This window comes from Canis aureus, chromosome 4 (genome assembly GCF_053574225.1).
Source record: "Canis aureus isolate CA01 chromosome 4, VMU_Caureus_v.1.0, whole genome shotgun sequence".
Lineage (NCBI taxonomy): Eukaryota > Metazoa > Chordata > Mammalia > Carnivora > Canidae > Canis > Canis aureus.
Window position 1 is genome coordinate 71,547,247 of NC_135614.1, and position 24,983 is coordinate 71,572,229.

Consider the following 24,983-nt stretch of genomic DNA (forward strand, 5'->3'; position numbering starts at 1 on the left):
TACTGCCCCCCTGAGATCCTCTGAGCTCAAATAACTTAAATAGGTGGTATTACAGAGTTGGCTCTTAGCTCACCAAGGGAGGTTAGCTAAGAGTTACAACAGCGGAGTTAAGACTCCAGGAGCCAGATGGTCCCTTGCTCCCTGGTTATTGCATTTCTTTCATTGTGCTCTCAACAGTGCCCTAGTTGCCTGGAAGTTTATTGGGCCTTCCTAAGGTATGCTTGCTGCCAGAGACATAAAGCAGAAGTGAGCAGGCTCTTGCTTCTGTTCCTGATTATATCACACAGAAATGGGTCGATGGGGACGCGAGCCAAAGCTCTCTCTTTCCCCAGCCACAGAGGACTGCCTGGCATTAGCTCCTGGTGTCTCCCTTTCTGATGTTACTCTGTTCATTCTCAGCATCAACATCTTAGGGATGGAGCCACTAAGCACACCTTTTGACAATGAGTACTACAATGGACTCTGTGATCGAGTTCGGGATGGAAACACCTTGGTCTACTACCGCAGACCCTGGAATGTGGCTTCTCTGGTCTATGAAGTAAGTCTCTTCAGAACCAAACACATGGCTCAGCTTTTAGCTGAAAAGCCACTTCAATAAATTTAATGCTGAATAATGTGAAAAGTTCAGTAGAACGAGAACTTGATGCGAATATAAGATTGATTTAAAGAAAAAGAGGTATAGCTTCTGTCTCTTTAGAAAATATACGGTGGCCTACAATCAATCCTCAGTTATGTGCACTTACTGATCAGAGTTTTTTCAAATACCTAGTTGCCATAAAAAGAATCATCTAAGATTCTGATCAAACTAAAAATTAAATCAATGCTGATTTAAGTACTGGGTACACTGCTCAAGCTATTTAAGCTCTTTTTTTTTTTTTTTTTTTTTTTTTGCTAGCCTACCAATCCAAACCCATCTTTACGTTTGTTTTTTTCTTCAGGATTCCCCTTGGTTGACTCCTGGGAGTGGCTGTTTTCACTCACCTCAAACCCCTCTAGCTCTTGTTAAACTATTTCTTAAAAAGACTTTTACTTTATCCAATGCTACTGGAAACCTCACCACCTTCCTGAAAGTCACCTAAATTCTCTAGAACCATCCACTAACTGGACCCCTCCATTTAAAGGATTAATATTCATCGCCTTTAGAGAGATTTTCTTTGGTCTTAGCAAGATAAAATAAAGAATAATAATTAGCTTATTCTAAACCAGGAGCTACAATAATCTGTTTTTTTAATGGTCCCATTGGTGACCCATAAAGTTCACTCTATTCAGTTTTCACAAAGTTCTTTACCACTGTTGTCACACAACAGTTTCAAAAAAACATATACTTTTAAATAAATATGGTTAATAATTCTTTTATTTTTAACAATGTTGTAAAACAATCCCTACCCATTGTATCCTGAAGCGATCATGCTCACCCATGAATACTAAAGACTTTAAAGTCTGGGCTATTTGGCTGGTACTTCTTTCACATGTGTCTGTATCATACAGTTTTCCTGTCTCTGTCACTGTGACCAGCCTCTTAGCTTCTCCATAGAGGTAGGAATGGCTGTGAGTGACACAAGGTGGTCAGGAATGGGGACCTCGCCTGGGCTGATCTTAAAGCTACATTAGGAGAGTAAATACACTGTTGTCTCTTATTTACAATCTGAAAACAGATGGGTTTCTGTACTCAGTGTTCCGGATCTTACAAAGGTGATGTGTTGCTTACCCGTATATTACCTACACCCCCAGGGGAGTCGGGAACAGCATTTCATAACCAAATGCATTAATTAATATTTCTGTAGTGAAACCACTGAAGTTCAGACAAAGTGGGAGAAATGAAGACTATAGTGACTTTTTATCAGTTCAGATAGGAAAAATGCCTCCAAATGAGTTTTGGCACCAAGCTTATAAAAAAGCAGAGAGGGATTGTAGACCTGGATATCTGGCCAGTGTTAACTGAGGAGTACTGATGGAGTTGCCTGGGGGCCTGCTAAAGTCCCCAAATCACCTTCTTGGTGCTACCACTGCTGGTGCTCCCCCCACTCTAATGCGTTATGGTCTTGGGGAGAAGCCAAATTTGTTTCTACCATACATAAAAGAATATAAGCTTATTGAATGGAAATCCCTATTGTGATTTCTTAGAATTTCTTCCTGCACCTTCTAATACCCAATAGAACATTTTACCTTCTCTTTCATGTATTTTATTACAGTAACTATAAGCAAAAAATGCATTTTATACTTCCTGATGGCCTGTTATACTAATATTCAACCCAGTATATGTGTACATATGATGCTCAACACATTTTTATTGAATTAATTAATGTTTTTTAATCCTATCTTACTTACTCATTGACAGTAATTTCCTGTCTTTTATATTTTGAAAGGATTCTACTGAGCTATCAGTATATGAGGAATATTTCTTAATAATGACATCTGACTCTAACAGATTCACACTCCCTCAATACCCCTTATCTCAAATGCGGCTCTGGTTCTCTGGCTCTCCAGAACAAACTACATAGGTTAGAATCCCAGTTGTGCCCCTAAGCAGCAGGGAGATCTCAGGAAAATTATTTATCCTCATCATGCCTTAGTCCCTCATCTGTAAAATAGAAATGATGATGCATATCTTGTAAAGATAAATGAGTCTAAAACATCCAAGAAGTTACCGGCACGTAGTAAACATTCAGTAAATATCTGCTATCCCTCTTTTTTTAAAGAATATAATTAGTAAAAGATTTAGCTACAATTAAACATGTAATTAGCAGTCACATTACAGGTCAAGGTTTACTGCCTACTTTATAGGTCAGAAGTAATAACTAAGAATCACTGAAGCCTGCAATCACAGGATAAAAACAGTGATGGTGACATGTACAAATCAGTTCCTTTCCCCTTGTTTTTCTTTGGTCTTCTCCACTTTTGTTCTTGAAAGCAACAATTTGTAAATCAGGTTTCAGGTTTTTGTTATAATTTTTTTTAAACCTGGGTCACCATGAATATGTAAGATTTAAGAGGTCAACAAAGAATTGTAAAATGCACCTGGATTCTAATCCTCCTTTCCACACCAAATCCAGCCAAAATCCTGGGTGACTTTTATATTCTGTGGACTGCAAATCACTTCTTGTTGCTTCTTCACTTCCTGTGTCTGTTCTACTAGAGCCACTCACATCTGGAACCACATCTTTAGCCTGTGTTCACCAGAACTTTGCTGCCTCGGGAATCTGAACATTGGGAAACCCAACATTTAACCCTTTGCTTCACTGCAACGGACCCATCTTTCAGCTCTCAGTCTCATTTATGACCACAACCCTACTCTTGGTCCCCTTCGAAACCCAGTTCTTTGACATCATTTTCCTCCCAGTCTATTTTGCTCTTCCTGCCTTCAATCCTTCCCTCTAATCAATCCAGATCCATTTGACCACTCTTTTTTTTTTTTAATTTATTTTTTTATTGGTGTTCAATTTACTAACAAACACCCAGTGCCCGTCACCCATTCACTCCCACCCCCCGCCCTCTTCCCCTTCTACCACCCCTAGTTCGTTTCCCGGAGTTAGCAGTCTTTACGTTCTGTCTCCCTTTCTGATATTTCCCACACATTTCTTCCCCCTTCCCTTATTTTCCCTTTCACTATTATTTATATTCCCCAAATGAATGAGAACATATAATGTTTGTCCTTCTCCGACTGACTTACTTCACTCAGCATAATACCCTCCAGTTCCATCCACGTTGAAGCAAATGGTGGGTATTTGTCATTTCTAATAGCTGAGTAATATTCCATTGTATACATAAACCACATCTTCTTTATCCATTCATCTTTCGTTGGACACCGAGGCTCCTTCCACAGTTTGGCTATCGTGGCCATTGCTGCTAGAAACATCGGGGTGCAGGTGTCCCGGCGTTTCATTGCATTTGTATCTTTGGGGTAAATCCCCAACAGTGCAATTGCTGGGTCGTAGGGCAGGTATATTTTTAACTGTTTGAGGAACCTCCACACAGTTTTCCAGAGTGGCTGCACCAGTTCACATTCCCACCAACAGTGTAAGAGAGTTCCCTTTTCTCCGCATCCTCTCCAACATTTGTTGTTTCCTGCCTTGTTAATTTTCCCCATTCTCACTGGTGTGAGGTGGTATCTCATTGTAGTTTTGATTTGTATTTCCCTGATGGCAAGTGATGCAGAGCATTTTCTCATGTGCATGCTGGCCATGTCTATGTCTTCCTCTGTGAGATTTCTGTTCATGTCTTTTGCCCATTTCATGATTGGATTGTTTGTTTCTTTGGTGTTGAGTTTAATAAGTTCTTTATAGATCTTGGAAACTAGCCCTTTATCTGATATGTCATTTGCAAATATATTCTCCCATTCTGTAGGTTGTCTTTGAGTTCTGTTGACTGTATCCTTTGCTGTGCAAAAGCTTCTTATCTTGATGAAGTCCCAATAGTTCATTTTTGCTTTTGTTTCTTTTGCCTTCGTGGATGTATCTTGCAAGAAGTTACTATGGCCGAGTTCAAAAAGGGTGTTGCCTGTGTTCTTCTCTAGGATTTTGATGGAATCTTGTCTCACATTTAGATCTTTCATCCATTTTGAGTTTATCTTTGTGTATGGTGAAAGAGAGTGGTCTAGTTTCATTCTTCTGCATGTGGATGTCCAATTTTCCCAGCACCATTTATTGAAGAGACTGTCTTTCTTCCAATGGATAGTCTTTCCTCCTTTATCGAATATTAGTTGACCATAAAGTTCAGGGTCCACTTCTGGATTCTCTATTCTGTTCCACTGATCTATGCGTCTGTTTTTGTGCCAGTACCACACTGTCTTGATGACCACAGTTTTGTAGTACAACCTGAAATCTGGCATTGTGATGCCCCCAGATATGGTTTTCTTTTTTAAAATTCCCCTGGCTATTCGGGGTCTGTTCTGATTCCACACAAATCTTAAAACAATTTGTTCTAACTCTCTGAAGAAAGTCCATGGTATTTTGATAGGGATTGCATTAAACGTGTATATTGCCCTGGGTAACATTGACATTTTCACAATATTAATTCTGCCAATCCATGAGCATGGAATATTTTTCCATCTCTTTGTGTCTTCCTCAATTTCTTTCAGAAGTGTTCTATAGTTTTGAGGGTATAGATCCTTTACATCTTTGGTGAGGTTTATTCCTAGGTATCTTATGCTTTTGGGTGCAATTGTAAATGGGATTGACTCCTTAATTTCTCTTTCTTCAGTCTCATTGTTAGTGTATAGAAATGCCACTGACTTCTGGGCATTGATTTTGTATCCTGCCACGCTACCAAATTACTGTATGAGTTCTAGCAATCTTGGGGTGGAGACTTTTGGGTTTTCTATGTAGAGTATCATGTCATCGGCGAAGAGGGAGAGTTTGACTTCTTCTTTGCCAATTTGAATGCCTTTAATGTCTTTTTGTTGTCTGATTGCTGAGGCTAGGACTTGCAGTACTATGTTGAACAGCAGTGGTGAGAGTGGACATCCCTGTCTTGTTCCTGATCTTAGGGGAAAGGCTCCTAGTGCTTCCCCATTGAGAATGATATTTGCTGTGGGCTTTTCATAGATGGCTTTTAAGATGTCGAGGAATGTTCCCTCTATCCCTACACTCTGAAGAGTTTTGATCAGGAATGGATGCTGTATTTTGTCAAATGCTTTCTCTGCATCCAATGAGAGGATCATATGGTTCTTGGTTTTTCTCTTGCTGATATGATGAATCACATCGATTGTTTTACGGGTGTTGAACCAGCCTTGTGTCCCAGGGATAAATCCTACTTGGTCATGGTGAATAATTTTCTTAATGTACTGTTGGATCCTATTGGCCAGTATCTTGTTGAGAATTTTTGCATCCATGTTCATCAGGGATATTGGTCTGTAATTCTCCTTTTTGGCGGGGTCTTTGTCTGGCTTTGGAATTAAGGTGATGCTGGCTTCATAGAACGAATTTGGAAGTACTCCATCTCTTTCTATCTTTCCAAACAGCTTTAGGAGAATAGGTATGGTTTCTTCTTTAAACGTTTGATAAAATTCCCCTGGGAAGCCATCTGGCCCTGGACTCTTGTGTCTTGGGAGGTTTTTGATGACTGCTTCAATTTCCTCCCTGGTTATTGGCCTGTTCATTTGACCACTCTTGATAATATTATCAATGTCACTGCCTTCTGTTCCTTCTATAATCCAGAAAAACTCCAACTTTAGATGAACCCGAAACCTCTCTTGTAAACTTGTGCAGTTTAGAGAGAGTCATGTTGATCTAAGAATGGGTGGCATTATAGCTTCCCCCAGGGCCTCCACACAGCTCAGCAGGTCCACACCTCCCCCCTAGCTGCAGGACTACCCATTCATCCTGCCAGGTTGGTTTAAAACTTCCAGCAACCCTCTCAAGCTCTTCATCTGAGTGTTCTGACCTTGAGCTCAATAGATGGCCTTAACTTCAACTTGACAGAGAATACTCAAGCCTAGATAAGAATTTTCTAGTTTTTTCTTCTAAGTTATACTCGTGTGCAAACTTACCTGCCACTCAGTCCACCCTTAACATCCTTCTTTTCTGTTTCGGTTGAAAGTGTGTCTTTCCAGACTCTGAATTTCATACCAAGTACCTTGCTAGCTATCCTCTTAAGCCTTCTGTCTGTTCTATTAGAACATTCTCCTCTTCCACCCTACCCTTCCACCCTACCCATATATAAATATTTCAAGACTCTCATTTACAAAACACAAACACAAGAAGGAAATGCCCATCTTCACATACTCTTATCTACATTTGTAGTCTCAATTTTTGCACTTCCCATGAATTCTCTAACTATATTAGTTTGCTAGGGCTGCCATAACAAAGTATCATAGAGTGGATAGTTCCAACAACAGAAGTTTGTTTTCTCACAATTTGAGAGGCTAGAAGTCTGAGATCGAGGTGTCTGCAGGGTTGGTTTCTTCTGAGGCCTCTCTCCTTGGCTTGTAGATGCCATTTTTCCTGTTCCTCCATAGCCTTTTCCCTCTGGTCTGTCTGCATTCTAATCTCCTCTTTTTATAAAGGCACCAGTCATATTGAGTTCGAGCCCACTTTAATGACCTCATCTTAACTTAATTAGCTCTTTAATGATTATATCTCCAAATACAGTCACATTCTGTAGTAGCTGGGCTCTGGACTTACGCGGGTGGGAGGGGGAGTGGACACAGTACAGCTCACAACACCAAATCTCTATTACTTTCTTACCCAGACTCCTTTTGCCAAAGTCCATCTTGAAGTTACTTTTTTTTAGCTCCCTTTACTTAGGACAGCCCTTAAATATAAGTCTCACCAGAGTTCCTACTTTGCCTTATTTCTCTGGTCTCTGTCTACATATTCTCCTTGGGTTGATTTTTTCCCCTCCTGTGGCTTTAATTTTCACCTCTAACCTGATGATTTGCAAATACTGTATTTCTGGTCTCTCTCTGAACTGGATACCTATGTAGCTAGTCATCTGCAGTCGTCACACAGTTAACATACCCAAAGCTGATATCCACTCTTTGACCCAGTTCCCTGATTTTCACTCTTGAATTCTTCACTTAGATGGATACAATGAAATAATATCTTCCTAATCAACAAATTCAGAATCTGAGAATCATTCTAAAGACTTCCTCTACAGATGCATGTCCCTCAAAGTCTTCAATAGCCAATCAATGTCCTAGTTCCATTATTTCATAATGTCTGCTAAATCTGTCTTCTCTTCTCCATTCCCACTGCCATGGCCATGGCCTTAGGCCCCTGTAGTTTCTCAGCTGGGCTGCTATGAGAGTCTCCCCATCAGCTTAAGACCTCTAGTTTTGCTCAGTTTCAATTCATTCCACACACATCAGTATGAAGATAAATGATAAATCTGATCTTCTCACTTTGCTGCTTAAATATAGTGAGTGTTTCCCTGTAGCTAGCAGGATAATCAATCTCTGTGGTAGGGAGAAAAAGGTCACTCCTGACCTGGCTTTTGATTACCACTCCTTCTTTCTCCTCTGAATTCTTTTTTTTTTTTTTAAGATTTTATTTATTTATTCATGAGACACACACACAGAGAGAGAGAGAGAGAGAGAGAGAGGCAGAGACACAGGCAGAGGAAGAAGCAGGCTCCATGCAGGGAGCCTGACGTGGGACTTGATCCCAGGTCTCTAGCATCAGGCCCTGGGCTGAAGGCGGCGCTAAACCGCTGAGCCACCCAGGCTGCCCTCTCTGAATTCTGTTGATTAGATGTTTCACTTGATAACTAATGCAATAGCCTCTGTTTTCCTTTCTGCTCTAGCATTTATTTTCCTGCATCATGTATACCCTAAGTCAAGTTTCTAGTCATTTTATTTACTATGGAATCCTGAGGAACTAACATTGTATTCTTTGCTTAAAAAATGATTACTGAATTTTTTTTGATTACTGAATTAATAAATAAATGCATGCAGTATATTAACAATCTTTTCTTCACTTTTTTCAAGATTTATTTGTTTATTTGAGAGAGAAAAGAGAGTAAGCTAGGGGAGGGGCAGAGGAAGAGAGAGAGAGAATCTCAAGCAAACTCTGGGCTGAGTGTGGAGCTGGGCATAGGGCTCCGTCCCACGACCTTGAGATCAAGACCCAAGCTGAAATCAGGAGTTGGCTACTTAACCAACTGTGCTACCCAGGCACCCCAACAATCTTTTCTTTAAAAGCTAGTGCTTTTAATGAAGGCAAGAGCCCATAATCAAGTAAACATTTAATTGGAATTGCCATTGAAGTTGACACAAAACAGAAAACAGAGGCTTTTTTGTTGCTGTTCAGAAAACAGAGGCTTCATGTTCATGTTCAGAAAACATGAACTGTACTTTCTACTGGCAACCTGAATCCATTTGGAAACCCTGGCAGTGCATAGCTCAGGTTTATTATACATATGCTGGTTTGTTTGTTGTATGTTTCCAAGGAACAATAAGACTGATTGTGTAGAAACTGCTATTTTGAAGAGAACTATGGTCTATGATGAACTAATATGAATTCAAATTTGGAGTCACAGGCAGAAATCAAATAATGAAGGTGCTCATATGCCACATTAAGTAATTTGGGCATGATCCTGAGCATGAGAAGGGAGCCGCTGAGTACAGCAGCATGGTCAGAGTTTCATCTTAAAGCTTTGTGTTTTGTAGATATGAATTCCAAAAGGACAAGACCAGAGAGGTAACAACAGAAGGAGGCTATTTCATGGTCCAAGAAGGAAATGATAAAAGACTAAACTGTGTCTGTAATAGAAACTAAAAAGAAGAAATTAAATCCAGCATATTTAAGAAGAGCTCATTAATGAATTGGTGACAGTATAGCATATGGTCAGTTAGCCAGTTCTGAATTAAGAACCTCTGAGTTTAAATTCTGATAAGTTCCCCCCACTTATCATCCATGAGACTTTAGGCACCTTATTTAGCTTTCTGAATTTCAGTTTCTTATCATAGAGTGGGGTGGTAATAATACCTACTTCTTAAGATTTTGAAAAGGTTAAATGTGTTAATAAATACAAAGTGCTTAGAAGAATGTCTAGCCATGACAACTCACCATGGATATAAAATATGGAGACAGAAAGTTAAAGGACACCCCCACTGGATGATAGTCCATCAAAAAAGACCTGGGAAATCGGGAAGGGAGAATCTGCCCAAAAAAAGAGTTAAAGTCAGTGCCAAGAGGAAGGCAATGATTTGAATTTTGATAATTTCGAGTGTGAGGGTCTGTGTGACATATAGATGGAGTTATCCTGTGCAGAGTACATTATACAAATGTGAGGGGAGAGAGAACTATCTGAATTGGAGGCAGAACTCAGGATCATCAGCATATAGATGATCATTAAAATCTTAAGAGTGCTTGAGATCACCCAGCAAGTTCAAAATGAGAGAGAAAGGAACATTAGAGAATGAAGTCCTAGAGCCACTAACATTTAAGATACAAGTACAGAAAATTATCTTGAAGATAATATAATGGAGAAAAACCATATTTGTTACCTATTGCTAAGTTGCAAATTACCCCGAAGTTTAGTAGCTAAAGGGTTGGGAATGTGGGGGTGGCTTCACTAGGTACCTTGGCTGAGGATGGTTCATGGGATGCCCATCACTCTGCTCTTTTCTGGGTTTCTTTGCTCAATTAGTGAGATATGGTTTTAATAATCGTAATAAGTCATATATGGTTTTATTGTCTGTCTGTACAAAGCCTCAGTTGCATCTTTAACAGTTTCCCTCTTTACATTCTATTTTCCAGTTGCTCTCCCACCTCTCTCCCTTTCAATTTGAACTCTGAAATTATTGGTTGTATTCTTATTCTATCTCCTCCACTCCTAGTTCCAGAAATAATATTTCTTCCTTTTCAAAAAGCATCAGTTGGTTAAACCTTTAAACAGGAGATCTTGAACTGACCCTATAAAATGCATGACTTTCTGGAACAAGCCAGCCCCTTTGCTCCCTCTCTGTCATTGCAACTTTTCCATGTCTGTTTATCTTGGTTTTCATAAAAAAACTTGCTTCCATCCTTGCATCATCCTTCTTTCTATAATCTTACCCCCTGGCCTCTCTTCAAAGATTTTTGCTCTTTCTTCAAGATGATTCCCAATATTGGTCCATCTCTGACTGTCATTGAGCTCGGACCTCTTTTAGGAGTGACCCCACCTTCACTGTTTCAGACTCTACTCACGACTGGCATCCTAGTAAGTCACACAGGACCACTCAGCAGCATGCTAGCTGATACTCCGCCCAATATACTCTTACACCTGCAAGCAATCCTCCACACTGCTAAGTTGACTTTTGCCAGTGCCTGTTTCTTCCTAGCCATGTCAGGAATAAGTGCAGGTGCCTACAAATTACACCACCCCTCTCCTGTCGCTGATTAGCACACAGTAAGGTAAGAAGAGCTTAGCCTTCCAGGAGAGTTAGGGAGTAGTCTCCTGGTGTCATTTCGCTCAGCTCTGGCACTTCTCAGCATTGAAGACTGAGTAGAATTGCCTCCAGTATGCAGGCCGGTTCTAACAGAACACCTGGAGGTCAGCAACAAGGGAGTCATGGTCCACAACTGGGAAGAGTAGAGGCTTGTCTTGGCAGTGCTCCACAGGAAGCCAGAGCAAACCAGACAGGCCCAGGACTGGCAGGTGCCATGACAGGAAACCCCTGACCAAATTAGGAAGAAAGAACGCAAAGCCCTGCTTCCTGCTCCAGTAAACATTCAGCCCCCTTGTTAAGGACCATCAGTACAAGATGGAAACCCAACCCCCAGGGTGCACAGCTCTCTCTCAAGCTCATTGGCTCTCCCATCCTGAGACTGTATTTTTTGCTTTAATGAACTTTCCCATTTGTGACGCTCTCCACTGTGTTGAGTGTCTGTCCTCGAGTTCTTTCCCAAGATCAAGAACATTCAGGGACTCATTCCGGATGGGCTGGGTTGAGGCCCTAGAGCCCAGGGTCTCCCCAGTTCACCCGGCCACACTTCCACTAGCTTTAGATCTCAAGGCAACAGAAATCCTATTCATTTTTCAAGGCCAACTTCAAGGCAACCTTTTCCATGAGCCCTTTATTTTACTAGTCAGAATTTGTCAAGCCCTCTTTGGCAGGGTAGCATAAGAATTAACAGCTCAGCCCTGGAATCAGACTTTCTGGATTTCAATGCTAGCTGTGTGATTTTGGGCAAGTTTCAAAACCTGTGTTTTCTTATTGGTAAAATGGGGGATAATTGCAGAAATTATCTTAAAGGTAAGAAATTAAATGAATTAATAGAATTAAATTAAATGCTATGTAAACCACTTTCAACAGCCCCCCGCAAGAGTAAGCACTCAACAAATATGAGTTATTATTATTAGCTATATTGGACCTGCCTATTAAATTTAATAAATTTTTGTAGGCATCTACTCTGTGTCAGGCACTTTCCTAAGTGGTGAGGCTATAGTGGTGTGTGGAGAAGACAGACATGTTCCCTGACTTCTTGGATCTTGCCATCGAAAAATCTATTAAATAAGCAATCATAAAAGAAAACGTTTGTCATTTCATTTTATTTCTTTTTTAGATTTTTTTGAGAGAGAAAGAGAGCACACAGAGGGAAAGGGAAGAGGGAGAGGAGAGAGAGTCTTAAGTGGACCCCACTGAGTGCAGAGTCCAACACGGGGCTTGATCTCAAGACCCTGAGATCATGACCTAAGCCAAATCAAGAGTTGGATGCATAACCAACTGCACCACCCAGCCACTCTGCATTTTTTTTTTTTTTAAGAAACATGAGTCCTTATAGAAAATGGATTTGCTAGTCTGTGGGATTAGGAAAGACCTCACCCTGATGAAGAAGTGATGTTTAAACTAAGACTATAAAGAGGAGTAGGAATTAACCAGGTCAAGCCATATAGTGCGTATATATGAGAGAATGTGTATGTGTTTGGTTTATGGGGGGGGAGGGGGTAGATGTCAGAGAACATTACAGAAAGTAAAAGCAATATAAAAGGGTCCTGTGGCGGGAAGGAGCATGGGCTGTGGAAATTTAAAAAAAAAAAAAATGTGTCTAAAGGGCTGGAGTACAATCATGGAGAGATTAACTTGGAATAAGTCTAGTTTAGACTTTATCCTAAAGGCAGTGGGAAGACCGATTTTAAGCAGGGAAGTGATGTGGTCAGGTTACTCAGTCCCTTTATACTGAGCACTTTTCCCAGCATGCCTTGCTTGAACGAAAATTATACACATTTTAGTCATTCCCATCAATGATAACTTTAGCTTCCTTGTCTGAATCCATTCGGCTGATACAACAAAATATCAGAGGCAGGGTAGCTTAGAAAAAACAGAGATTTATTTCTCACAATTCTGAAGATGAGGACATCAGAAGTTCTGGAAGTCCGACATCAGAGTGCTAGTCTAGTTGAGTTAGGGAGGGCTGGCCTTCTTTAGGACTATGGACTTTTTGCATCCTCAGAAGGTGGGAGGGACTAGGGAGCTCTGTGGGGTCACTTTTATGGCAGCACTAATCTCATTCACGAAGGCTCCTCCCAAAGGAGCCCCCTCCTACCATCGCATTGGGCATTAGGATTTTAACATATGGATTTTGTGGAGGTAGAGAAACATTCAGACATAGGCTTCCCTGTGTGGAACAGTCCCCACAGAATGCTGTGGCATCTAACTTGTGCTGCTGACAGAAGAGATGAACTTCTCCTTCTCAGACAGGAGTTACAAGTTATTGCAGAGGATCACTGGAAAGAGAGTTTAATTGCTGAGATTAACAAGTCTCCCACTGATACCTGACAATTGTCAAGTTGGCAAAGAATTTTTAGTTGAAAGTTTTAATTTTTAACTAGATTGTTTAGTTCAGTGGGGTTTTTTTCCATGCAAAAATGAATGTGGCAAAAAAAAATCAAAAAGTCTGAAAATCACAAAAGATTATTCAAGGAAATATAAGCCTGTTCCCACTAGAGATTTCCGTTTCACAGTTCCCCCTCTCAAGGGCAAACACTCTATGCTTTGTCGATTTTTCCAGTAAGTTTCTGTGCTGGTAAAAACCTTTCTTCACTTGCTTGCTTTCCTATTCTTTTTTTTTTTTCTTCATTTTTTTTGTTTTTTTATTATGTATGTATGTATTAATAGACAGGAGAGTGTAAGGATTGAGTGCAGAGCTCAAGTCTTAACCTTTTTGCTTAAATTAATTAACATGTGTAAAATATTCAAAGTAGTGCTGCCCCAGAAGCCTTCAGTCAGGGTTGGCTTTATCATTTCTTCCTTTTCTTTTTTACACAAATGGCAGTATATTGTGCATCTGTTATGCAAATTGCTCTTTAAATATTAACATATTAATATTGGAAAGCTTGCTATGTTCTAAGCCCTTCATATGCATTATCTCATTGCATTATCTTGGAACAGGCTTTGGACTATGTATGGTGATCATCTCTTTTTCACAGACTAGGAATCAGACTCTCAGAGAGATTACTGTGTCCTGTCTTCAGAGTCATGGACTCTATATCAGAGCCCAGCAATGTCACTTCATTGTTTCACTCTTAACTCCCTTGCTCAAATACCTTTCAAATAATTCCTTGATTTTTCTTTTATTCTGTGTTTATTTAGGGTGGTTTTTTGTATGTGGATTTTAACAGCATTTCATCATTCTCTTTTAGACCAAAGCCGATAAAAATTTCAGAACTGAATATTATGAAGAACAGATAGAGTCATTCAAAAAAATTGTCCAAGAGAAGACATCAAATTTTAAAGCAGATATAGCTTTAAAACTCACACCTACTGAAGCAATTGAAAAGTGTAAAATTAACCCTGAAGGAGAAGACTCCCCCAGAGACTCCTCTATAAATGCTGAGAGTAAATTTCAATTTACATATTCCAAAAATGAAATTTACCAACTATTCTTGACACATTCTTCTAAGAAGGTAAGGCCAAACACTTAATATAAAGGATATAATGGGATATTTTTCGAACTAACCAAACCGCCTCTTCTAAGTGTTTGGAACAGATAGAGTTTATTGGAGAGAGAGAGAAAAAAAATAATACTCAATAAATCCTCAAATATGTAGCTAGAAGTTCAGGGAGAAGGATGCTAACTGGAGAAGAGCCCTGTGGGATCTGCAGCAATATAAGTGGGTGAGATGTTTGGTGTTAATGGACAGAGAACAAGTGTATCAAGAACTCAGAGCGTGTTTTTGGACTAGGATTGTGGTAATAGGCTGTTCAATTTGTACCATCTTCCGAATCACAATGAAGAATCATACAGAGGAATTTTGGTAATTCATTGCAATGCCTTACGCTTACTTACTGTAAAGTGTCTCTAAAGTAATGATGCCATGAAATTGTACACATTGCATATGAAATTGGTCTGCTTACTTTGTAATCATACCTTTAAGGCTTTGAAAATGTATTTGTTTTTTTGATATTTAATCCAGATTTAGAATTTTGTTTCATCTCCTTTGAAAAATAGAAAATACTTTCTCTAATCAGTATGATCCTTATAAAATGTTCATTCTTCCTTTTCTGATGACATGATCACCTGTTTAGATACCTTCTCCTCCTTTAAAAATAATAATAATTCACTCTTCGTACTGATGTTATTCCTATTCATATAATTGTTTTGTATGGCTCTGTACTGTGTCTGTTTATTAATATGCATACCCATCTTTCAAAGTATGCGGCTGGAAAACTCTTTAAATCACACAACAAATATTTAATGTGGATTTCTTATGTGGCCAGGGGCTGTTCCAGGGGCTTACAATACATTTGTGAATCAAACTAAAAAAGACTCCTGTCCTCATGGAGCTGAAAGTTCAGCAGGGAGAGATAGACAAAATAAATGTAACAGCAAAAAAAAAAAAAGCTATATATTGTTTGGAAAGTGATAAGTGCTGTGGAATAAACCAAAAAGTAGAATAACACAAGGGAAATCAGGAGTGCTAGGCAAAGGCAAATGGTAGTGTTAAAAAGAAAGCTCAGGGTAGACTTTTCTAAGGAAATGATGTCTGAGTGAAGATTGAAGGAGAGGAAATAGCCAAATAGTCATATTTGCACCCAGCAAAAGGAACTGTTAGAGACAGGTTTTTAAGGTGAGAACATATCTCTGCCCATTTGGGCCAAAGTGAACCAGAAGGAGAATGGGTTAAAAAGGTTACCCTGAACAGATCATGAAGAGCCTCATAGCCTGTTCTAAGAGTTTAGCTTTCTCTCTGAGTGACATGGGAAGTCACTACAACCTTTTAAATGAAGATTGACATACTCTAATATGTCTTACATGAGAAGAAATTATGAGAGGTAAGAGCAAAAGCAAGAAGGTTTGTTTAAAACTACTGCAGAAATCCAGGTATGTGAAGATGAATAGGCCAGGTATAGAGTCAAGCATAGATGCTAAGGTGTTTTGACCTGAGCAACTGGAAGAATAGAGTTGCTACCAACTGAGATAGAGAAAACTTTAGGTAGAACAGGTTGAGAGAAGAAAAGCAGTAGTTATATTTTAGTTAGATTAAGTTCCAGATGTCTGTTAGACGTTCATTTGGAAAAGTTAAGTAGGAAATTGGTGTTCTAAGTCTGGAGTTTGGGAAAAAGTTCTGGGATTGAGCTATCAGTTTGGGAGTTGTTCATATGTAGATGGTGTTTACAGTCACAGGATTTAGTGTGACCATTAATAGTTAATGTAAGTGGAAAAGAGAAGATCCAAGACTAAACTCAAGGAACTTCAATAGAAGGAGGTCTGGCAAAAGAGGAAGAACCAGCAGAGGACAGCAAGATGTGGCAAGTATAATGCCTTAGAACCTGACTACTCAAAATGTGGTCCATGGATCAGCAACATCAACATCACTGGGAAGCTAGAACCTCAGCCTCCAACCCAGACCTGCTGAATCAGAATTGCATTTTAACAAGATTCTATAAGAGATTTGTCCACACTTTACAGTTTGAGAAGAACTGCCCTAGAAGATAGGAAAGGAAACTCTATCAAGGAGAAAGGGGTGACGAACTGTGTCAGATGTACTAATAGGTCAAAGAAGGAACCACTGCTGGCTTTAGCATTGTGAAGGTCATTGGTGACCTTGACAGGGGAAGTTTTGTAGAAATAGTGAGGAGAGCTGCATGATTGGATTAGATGTAAGAGAAACTAGGAAGAGAGGAGTTGAAAATAGCCAGTAGAGAACATTTTTTGAAGGAATTTCACTTCTCATGAGGGCAGAGAAATCGATAGCAAATGATTAGACAAGTAAGGCTGAGATATTTTGTTTTTATTATCTGAGATGGAAATGATCTAAGACCTGCCTCTGAAATAAGTTGAGCCAAAGAATGTTAACATCTTTCTGACGAGTTATACCTCCAACTTTTAGCAACAATAAGAAGGAATCTAAATATGTTTGGTGCATCTTTGAGACTCCACCAAGAATTATTATGCAAATCATCAGAGGGAGAATTTATATGACTTATTATGTGGAGTGAGTTTCTTTAAGATTTTTGTTAAAGACTGACCTTTCACCTGAAGTCATACAATGTGAAAAACTGTGCTTCTAGAACACAGAAAGTTTGGTGTGAAGTTCATATACACCACGATATACTTTTTAAAAATAATAAAATGTTTTAAACTTCTATTCAATCACCTGAAGTCATACAGTGTGAACAACTGACCATCACCTGAAGTCATACAATGTGAACAATTGTGCTTCTGGAACACAGAAAGTTTGGTGTGATGTTCATATACATCAAGATATACTTTTAAAAAATAATAAAAATATTTTAAACTTCTCTGCAAACAACATATGTTAACCACTGCTATAGCTTAAATGAACCCTCTACAAAATCATAGGTGTCAATTGTAGTTTAGTTTTGACTGAGATAATCTGAGGCATTGAAACACATAGTTCTTTGTCACTGCCCTGATCTTCTCCTGGAAATTTAAACCATCATCTCTAGGAATGCTTAACTATTCACCCGTTTAGCTTTCATGTCTTAAAATGTTGTCTATCCTATCTTTGTTATAAAAAATGGAAAGGACTTAGGGGAAGGAACAGGGAGACCTGAGACCTAGGTTTGTAGTACTCATCACTGCCGCAGACTATTTTTGTGATCTGGGGCAAATAACTTGAAATTTTGGATCAGAGTTTCCCCATCCACAAAATGAAAAGATTAGGCTGCATTTATAATGGCTACCTCTCCTTCCATCGTCAACATTTTACAATCAACTTAGCGAGGTATAATTTTCAAGCAATAACATGCAAATAGCAAACATTTTAAGCCTATAGGTCCATGAGTTTTGACTTTTGTAACTACCTGTTTAGCCACCTCATCAAACAAGATGTAGAACATTTCCATCACCTCAAGAAAATTCCTCATCCCCTTTTCAGTAAATCCCCATAGTGCCTGAGAGGCAACCACTCTTCCAATTTCTCTGACCATAGTTTAGTTTTACCTGGTCTAGAACTTCACATAATGAAATCATACAGGACACACTCTTTTAGTTAGACTCTTCATTCAGCGTAATATTTTTGAGATTTATTTATGTTGTTGTGTGTATGAGTAGTTTGCTCTTTTTTATTGCTAACTAGTATTCCCTTTCATGAGCATACCACAATTTGTTTATCAATTCTTCTGTTGATAGACATTTGAGTTGTTTGTAGTTTTAAGCTATTCTGACCAAAGCTGCTATAAAAGTCTGGTACGGATCTCTTTGTGGACTGTTTTGTCACTGATCTTGTGACATCTTGTAAATATGTAGATGTGGAATTGCTGATGATAGGGTAGGTGTATGTTTACTTTTATGAGAAACTACCAAGCAGTTCTCCAAAGTGGTTAGGCCATTCTACATTCCCACCAGCGGTGCTGGAGAATTCTAGTTGCTGCACATCTTCATTAACAGTTGGGACTAATAGTATTTTGAGTTTGCCATCCTTCTGGGTAAAAGTGATATCTATGGTCACTGGCAAAAAAAATTATTGCTTGGGGAAATTCAAATTTTGTGATTTTTAAATTTGAAATAATGGTAATGAAATTTTTTTTTCCCTCTCTACAACAAAGGAAAAAGTGTTTCTGCATGTGAAAGGAGTAATTCATCTGGGAAGATTTGTGATGAGAAGTCGGGATGTCATGCTGACAACCACTTTCTTGGATGATATAAAAGCTCTGCCATCTACCTATGAAAAGGGAGAATATTTTGCATTTTTGGAAACCTATGGAACTCACTATAGCAGCTCTGGGTCTCTAGGAGGGTACTATGAATTAATATATGTTTTGGATAAAGCATCCATGGAAGAGAAAGGTATACTTGGAAACAGAACTCTAACTTCTAATGCTGTTTTAGCGTCATTATTTCTATTGCTAACCTTTTTAATTAGTTAAAGGCTTTAAAATAAAGTCCTATAACCTGCTTCTCTGAAAGAACTCTCTCTGCCCTTTGGCATCTAAAACCCTATGAAACAGAAAATTGGCTTTTACCTCAAACAAAATGACTTGGTCATGCACTATTGAGAAATGCACAAAATTGTACTGTAATTTACTATCAGTTGGTGATGCTGCTTTTAGTGAAATACGATTTACAAGGTGAAAAAAGTACAAGAGACAATTTACATAATCTATTTCTTAATCAATAAACTGGCTTAATTATATGTATGACAATTATCCTCCAAATGATTCTTCAGTACTGGAAGGAAAATATTGTTCTAAATTTTCTCAGGAGGAAGAAAGTAATGTTAAAATCATATAAGTCTAATGTCTTAAAAGCCAGAGTAGAAAATTAGTTTTACCACATCTTATGACAATTCTAATCATATGGTGGTAGTTGAATTGGGTCCATGTTAAGTAGATTTCTGACCACACTTGAAACATGAGAAAGAAGGCCATGGTTGATCATCAATGTCTACCACATGTACAGGAAAGGTCTATGAACTACACACTTACTGTACTGGCCTAAAGGCTTCTTCTAAACCCTCTAAGAATAAGGTAGATGCAAAGTGACTTTGTTAATAAGTTTTAATTATTTTTTGTGAGTAATTATGTCTAGTTATAATATTCCTTAAAGAGGAGATAGATGCTAGTATATCTCCATTCTCTGCCCTCAAAGTTTTTCAGTGTCTGTTAGGGAGGGAAGTGTTGCCAAAAGCCATTTCTATGGCTCCTTCCCTGTAGCCACTATCTGTGTCAAGTGAAGAATGAGATATGGCTATGAGCTTAAAACCTGATGCTGCCTCCATGGTTGATAAGCATTTTATAGATGAAACAAACATGTCATGGCCAGAACTAATTGCTCTTAATTCCCTCCATCTTGAGCAGGTAGAAGCACTGCCAGGGGGTTGGAATATGAGATTATTGGTTTATAGTGCCCTGCAGAACTATATCCTATGAGACAGAAAAATAAAGTTTCATTAGTCCTACCTGGTAGGCTATTTTGATAGATATCACATGGGCGAGGCACACAAGTAACTGTGTCTTGAGTAACCTGGAAATCAGAAGAGAAAGGCTCAGCAAGGTGATCAAAACACAAGAACACTCTAGGCTAAGAATTGTTTTGGTGTAAAAGCTCAATAGGCTGAAATCTTTAAACTTGGATAACTCAGACCTACCCACTTCTGTTTTACTTAACATCTGGCCTTAGGTAGACGAGGGTCTTAGGTCAGTTCTGGTATCTTTGAAAGGGAGGTCATCTTTCTCACTTCTCCATTGGCAATACCTGAGAACCAAGCCATGTCCTCCACCTAGATTTGAGATGTCCAGACCCTGTCTGAACACGAAAAGTTCCACAGCAGAGGTAGAGAATCTAAGACTGTTGGGATCACTTAGATATTTTCATCCACATCTTCAGAATCGAAGTCTTTATGTTTCTTAGGTTAAGGTCATAAACCTAGTATTCTAGATTTCTAGTGTGGTCTTCTATTTTAATCCTCCTTCTCCCTTTCTCATGGGAAAAGCCACACAATATTTCTCATGTTCTCACTAGCTGTGGGTACACAAAAATATTTATTGAATAAATGAATGCTTAAATGTCCCCGGGTCCCCACTTCTAAATTTCACCATGAAACCCTGGGATTAACTTAATTTCTCCTTTTCCTTTTTCATAAAGCACTTTGGCATGTGTGTGTGTATGATCTGGATTGATAAGAGGAAAAACTGACATGGTCAATGAATTGAGGCAGTTTACTCTTAAAATAAAATAATTAGATAATAAATTACAGACTTGAATGAAATATTAGGATTTTTCTTCCTAGTAACTATAGCATCCATACACCTCAGTGAGTCAGCTTCCAAGACTGATATCTACTAAGTAGTATTCATAGGACCAAAACAAAATTGTCATATATATAAGCCATCTGCTCAAAGCAGTAAACTAGCTACCTTAATAATGAACAGTCTTCCAAAGAGGATCAAGAGATGTTGATGCATCCCACAACCAAATTATGAAGTCAATACAGAGAAACGCTAAACAACCAGACAACTCTGGTTCAAATACTAACTTGGCTAACTGCTGAATTCTATCGGCAGATTGCTTTTCTGCTCTGCCATGCCATAACCTCATCTATAAAATGAGGATAATAACAGAACCTACCTCAAAAGGCCAATGTGAGGATTAAATTCATTAATGCATACAAAATGCTAAGAATGATTTGAGTATATGATAAGCATTCAATATATGTTAGATGTCAGTGTCTCCTTTCCATGATATTAGAGGTAAATAACTTTACTATAGCTACCCTATTCTAACTTACGTCCCTTTCAAACAAAGAGTAAATTTATATATCCTTTGTTATTAAGTTGACAAGCAAATTCAAAAGGAGGCCACTAGATTCTAATATGAGGACAAAGCAGGGTAGATATGACTGTGTCTTTGAGCTCAGTAATAATGTCTAGGAATAATTTCTTACAAAATAGCATAATGAATTTATTTGTGATGTTGATAGACATTATTTAATAATTTTCAACTAAATACATTAAACAGGTGTTGAACTAAGGGATGTACAGAGATGCCTCGGGTTTAATCTGGATTTTTCTCTGGAAGCTGGAGTTGAAATCAGTGGAAAGTTTAATAAAGATGATTGTTTAAAGAGGGGTGAGGGTGAAACTGGTAAGTATGACCTAACTCACTATGCAAAAAAAAAAAAAAAGAAGGAAGTGTTGTCAATGAGATCTGCCCTGTCACTATAGACTCTATTGTCTGTTCTCTTTATTTAAAAAAAATTAAAGTGCTTCAAAACTATTTTACCTTTACGGTGGTTCTCAAACCATTATAAACACAAGTAACCTGTGGACATGTATTCATTAGAATCACCATTGTGCAGGTCATACAGTGTACAGCTCTGGGAAAGGCATTTTAGATTTGCATCATTATCATGGCAATGGTAGGAGGCCAATGGTATAAAAATGTCTTCAGGAAAAATTTCCTTTCTTGCCCCTAATCTTAACAAAACTTCTGAATTGGCTAGTGGCAATACTGCAGGTGATTGTTAAGAAAGGAGAAGACCAAAACCATTGGCCTAACTCAGCCTTCCACCTGACTCAATACCCCTAATCCATCTTTATCCAATGAGTCAAAAGGTACAAACTTCCAGTTATAAGTTTATAAATAAATACTGGGGATGTAATGTACAGCATGATGATTATACTTAACTGTGCCTGCAATATGTTTGAAAGTCACTAAGAGAATAGATCCTAAAAGTTTTATCCCAGGGAAAAAATACATTTTTTTATTAACTATATGAAGCGATGCATGTTAACTAAACTTATTGTAATCATTTTGCAATATATGTGTATGTCGTCATTATGTTGTACACCTTAAGCTTTTACAGTGTGTCAATATATCTTAATAAAACTGGGGGAGGGGGAAGAAATCCCAATCCATCTTTAACACTCAATCAGTGCATAGCCTTTTAAAAAATATAAATATCTTTGATATAAATGTTGCTTGTGTTGGTAATATTTAGCAGATTTACAAGTATGAGGTAGTGCTAGAGTTCTCAGTTTTTACCCTAATTTATTCTGAGAATATTTTCAGACATACAAATAGCTGAGGCTCACATTTAAAGAATCAGATAATAGTGGGGAGACAGAGAAAGGAAAGCCTGATATTTTTAAAAGCATACCAACCACTAACATGTGGCCATGATTGGAAATCATTGATGAAGCACAAAGAAAACAACTTGCCATCAAATGTCTTATTTTCAATATATGACCCTTAAGCTAGTCTTGGACCAGTCACTCTACTTATCCGAGTCTCAGTTTTCTTATTTATAAAAAGGAGAAAGGATAAACAAAAATCTTCTTGAAATTCCTTTGCAGTTCAAAAATGTACAACTCTATCAGATTCACAAATTTTGTTAAAAGTCATTCAGTCTGGAGAGACAGACTGAAGAAGAGATGGGTAGGAATGTGGAATGGAAGGAAATTTTGCTTTTCACCTGATTCTTTTTTACACCCTTTGATCTTTCATAATATTAAAATCGCTTAAAACAAACCTATATAAAATATAACTATGAAGGTAAATCTGAAACAAAAATGTATACTATATCCTAAAGTCATGTGTAATTCCTACATGTGCATATGCTTAAATGATGAACTTGGAATCATCAATGTATTCTCAATTATCATACTGTTGTGATTTTTCTTAAGAGAATTGAAGTCTACAATCGGCCACTAATAAAAATTGCTCTTGGTGATTTGGGGTGAGAAAAATTACATAAATAAAATTCAAATAAAATAAAATAAAATAAAATTCAATAATATACTAGATTATACTTTATCAAAGGTTCAATAAATGTTACTCAAATGTCACAAAAGTATAAATACTCACTTATATCCTTTTTCTTTTCTCAGTAAACATCAGTAGTGATGGCATCATTGATGATGTTATTTCACTGATAAGAGGAGGAACCCAAAAATATGCATATGAACTGAAAGAGAAGCTTCTCAAAGGAGCCAAGACAATTGATATAACTGACTTTACAAATTGGGCCACTTCCTTAAATGATGCTCCAGTGCTCATAAATCACAAAGTAAGGTGCATTTGCTTCTAAATAGAAGACTTTTAAGTTTTCCTATTTAATACTGGTTCATTTGAATAGTTAACTTCATCTAAAAAAAATGTGAGCGTTCAAATGCACTCCTATTTCATCTCTGGAAAGAAGCATGGCTTAGAGGAAAGGCATGACCTGTGACATTACACCAACGCAGGCTGAGTTGAAGTCTCTGTCCTCTAAAGGTGTAAAGTTCTAACTACTAAACTAAACACTAAATTCTCCAGGGCTTCATATTTATTTCGAGGATTTGGTAGTATTGCTTGTGTAGAGCCTGTAGCACAGACTGACACAAAGTAGGTGCCCAGGAATTGTGGTTCCCTTCCGTCTCTTGCTTTTGGTGGCGTCACAGCACCACTTCCAATGCAGGAGAATCACTAGAAGCCTTAATGAAAAGGAAATTCATAAGGTCTCAGAAAATAAGACCAAGGGTGAGCAGTCTTTATGGTCCAAAAATTCTTTCTTTTTTGTATCTTCATTATAGTCTTCAGCTTATTGGTACTTATTTCTAGGGGAAACAAACTGCATCGTACTTGTGAAGATATAAATGCTAGTCTCATTTAGCCCCATTCTCTCCCCACAAAACTAACTACAAAGAGTATGTATTTTTCTTTATTCCTTCTTTTCCTACTTCTTCTTATAGATTTTAGTGTTGCCTGTATATTTCACAATTTTCCCTCAGATCAGATTTTTCTTTGATGACCGTTGACTCCAGTTTGCATTTTTTTAAAGATTTTTATTCATTTATTCAGAAGAGATACAGAGAGAGAGAGAAAGAGAAAGGCAGAGACACAGGCAGAGGGAGAAGCAAGCTCCATGCAGGGAGCCCAATGCAGGACTCAGTCCCAGGACCCCAGGATCACGACCTGAGCCAAAGGCAGATGCTCAACCACTGAGCCACCCAGTCATCCCAACCTCAGGTTGATTAACTCGAGTTACAATCATGTTGGCATTTTGATAGGATTGGTTATTGGAAAGTTTTGTTCCTTCATCCCATTTTATTGTCTTCAAAGAATGAGTGAAGCTACCAAAACCATCTCATTTATGTGGAGGAAGAATTCAGAAACTTGAAAATTGTAATCTATTTTCCCTTTAGGTTGTAGAAATTGAGCTAACATATCTAGGAAACTTCAGATATTTTGCCCCAAAAGTAGGACAACAGGGAGGAAAACTTGACCAAATTAACATGTCTATATATGAAATTCATCAGAAGAGAAACTTTTATTATGTTTAAACACACTTAAATTCATTATTTTGAACTCAGTATAAATAAATCTTTCAGAAAATCTTAAATGAAAGAAGAATTAATTTAGAAAAATGTTTACATCCACATGGACACTTAAATTGGTTTGTCTTCTCATCTCTGCAAAGGAAGTTCAGCTGTCCTTGTATGGATCCAGGATTGTTCTCTGAGAAGGTCTTAACCATCATCCATTACATTCTAGAGCTGATTTTTAAAATCTCAAGTAAATAAAGCATCTACTAAAGATTTACTATTAGATTTGCTAGAATTATGCAAAGACCTTCATCAGGTCATTTGGACAGGCATACTGGCTGGATGCAAA

The 24,983-nt window shown here is 38.1% G+C and overlaps 1 protein-coding gene across 1 annotated transcript in view; it reads left to right on the forward strand.

Annotated features, from left to right (window-relative positions):
* Positions 1–24,983, forward strand: part of C9 (complement C9) — a 59,454-nt gene that overhangs the window by 21,968 nt on the left and 12,503 nt on the right. Inside the window, exons 5-9 of the mRNA XM_077896147.1 lie at positions 400–538; positions 14,065–14,328; positions 18,437–18,677; positions 21,348–21,473; positions 23,219–23,397. Coding sequence (XP_077752273.1) covers positions 400–538; positions 14,065–14,328; positions 18,437–18,677; positions 21,348–21,473; positions 23,219–23,397 — 949 coding nt within the window. The remainder of the gene's footprint in view (positions 1–399; positions 539–14,064; positions 14,329–18,436; positions 18,678–21,347; positions 21,474–23,218; positions 23,398–24,983) is intronic.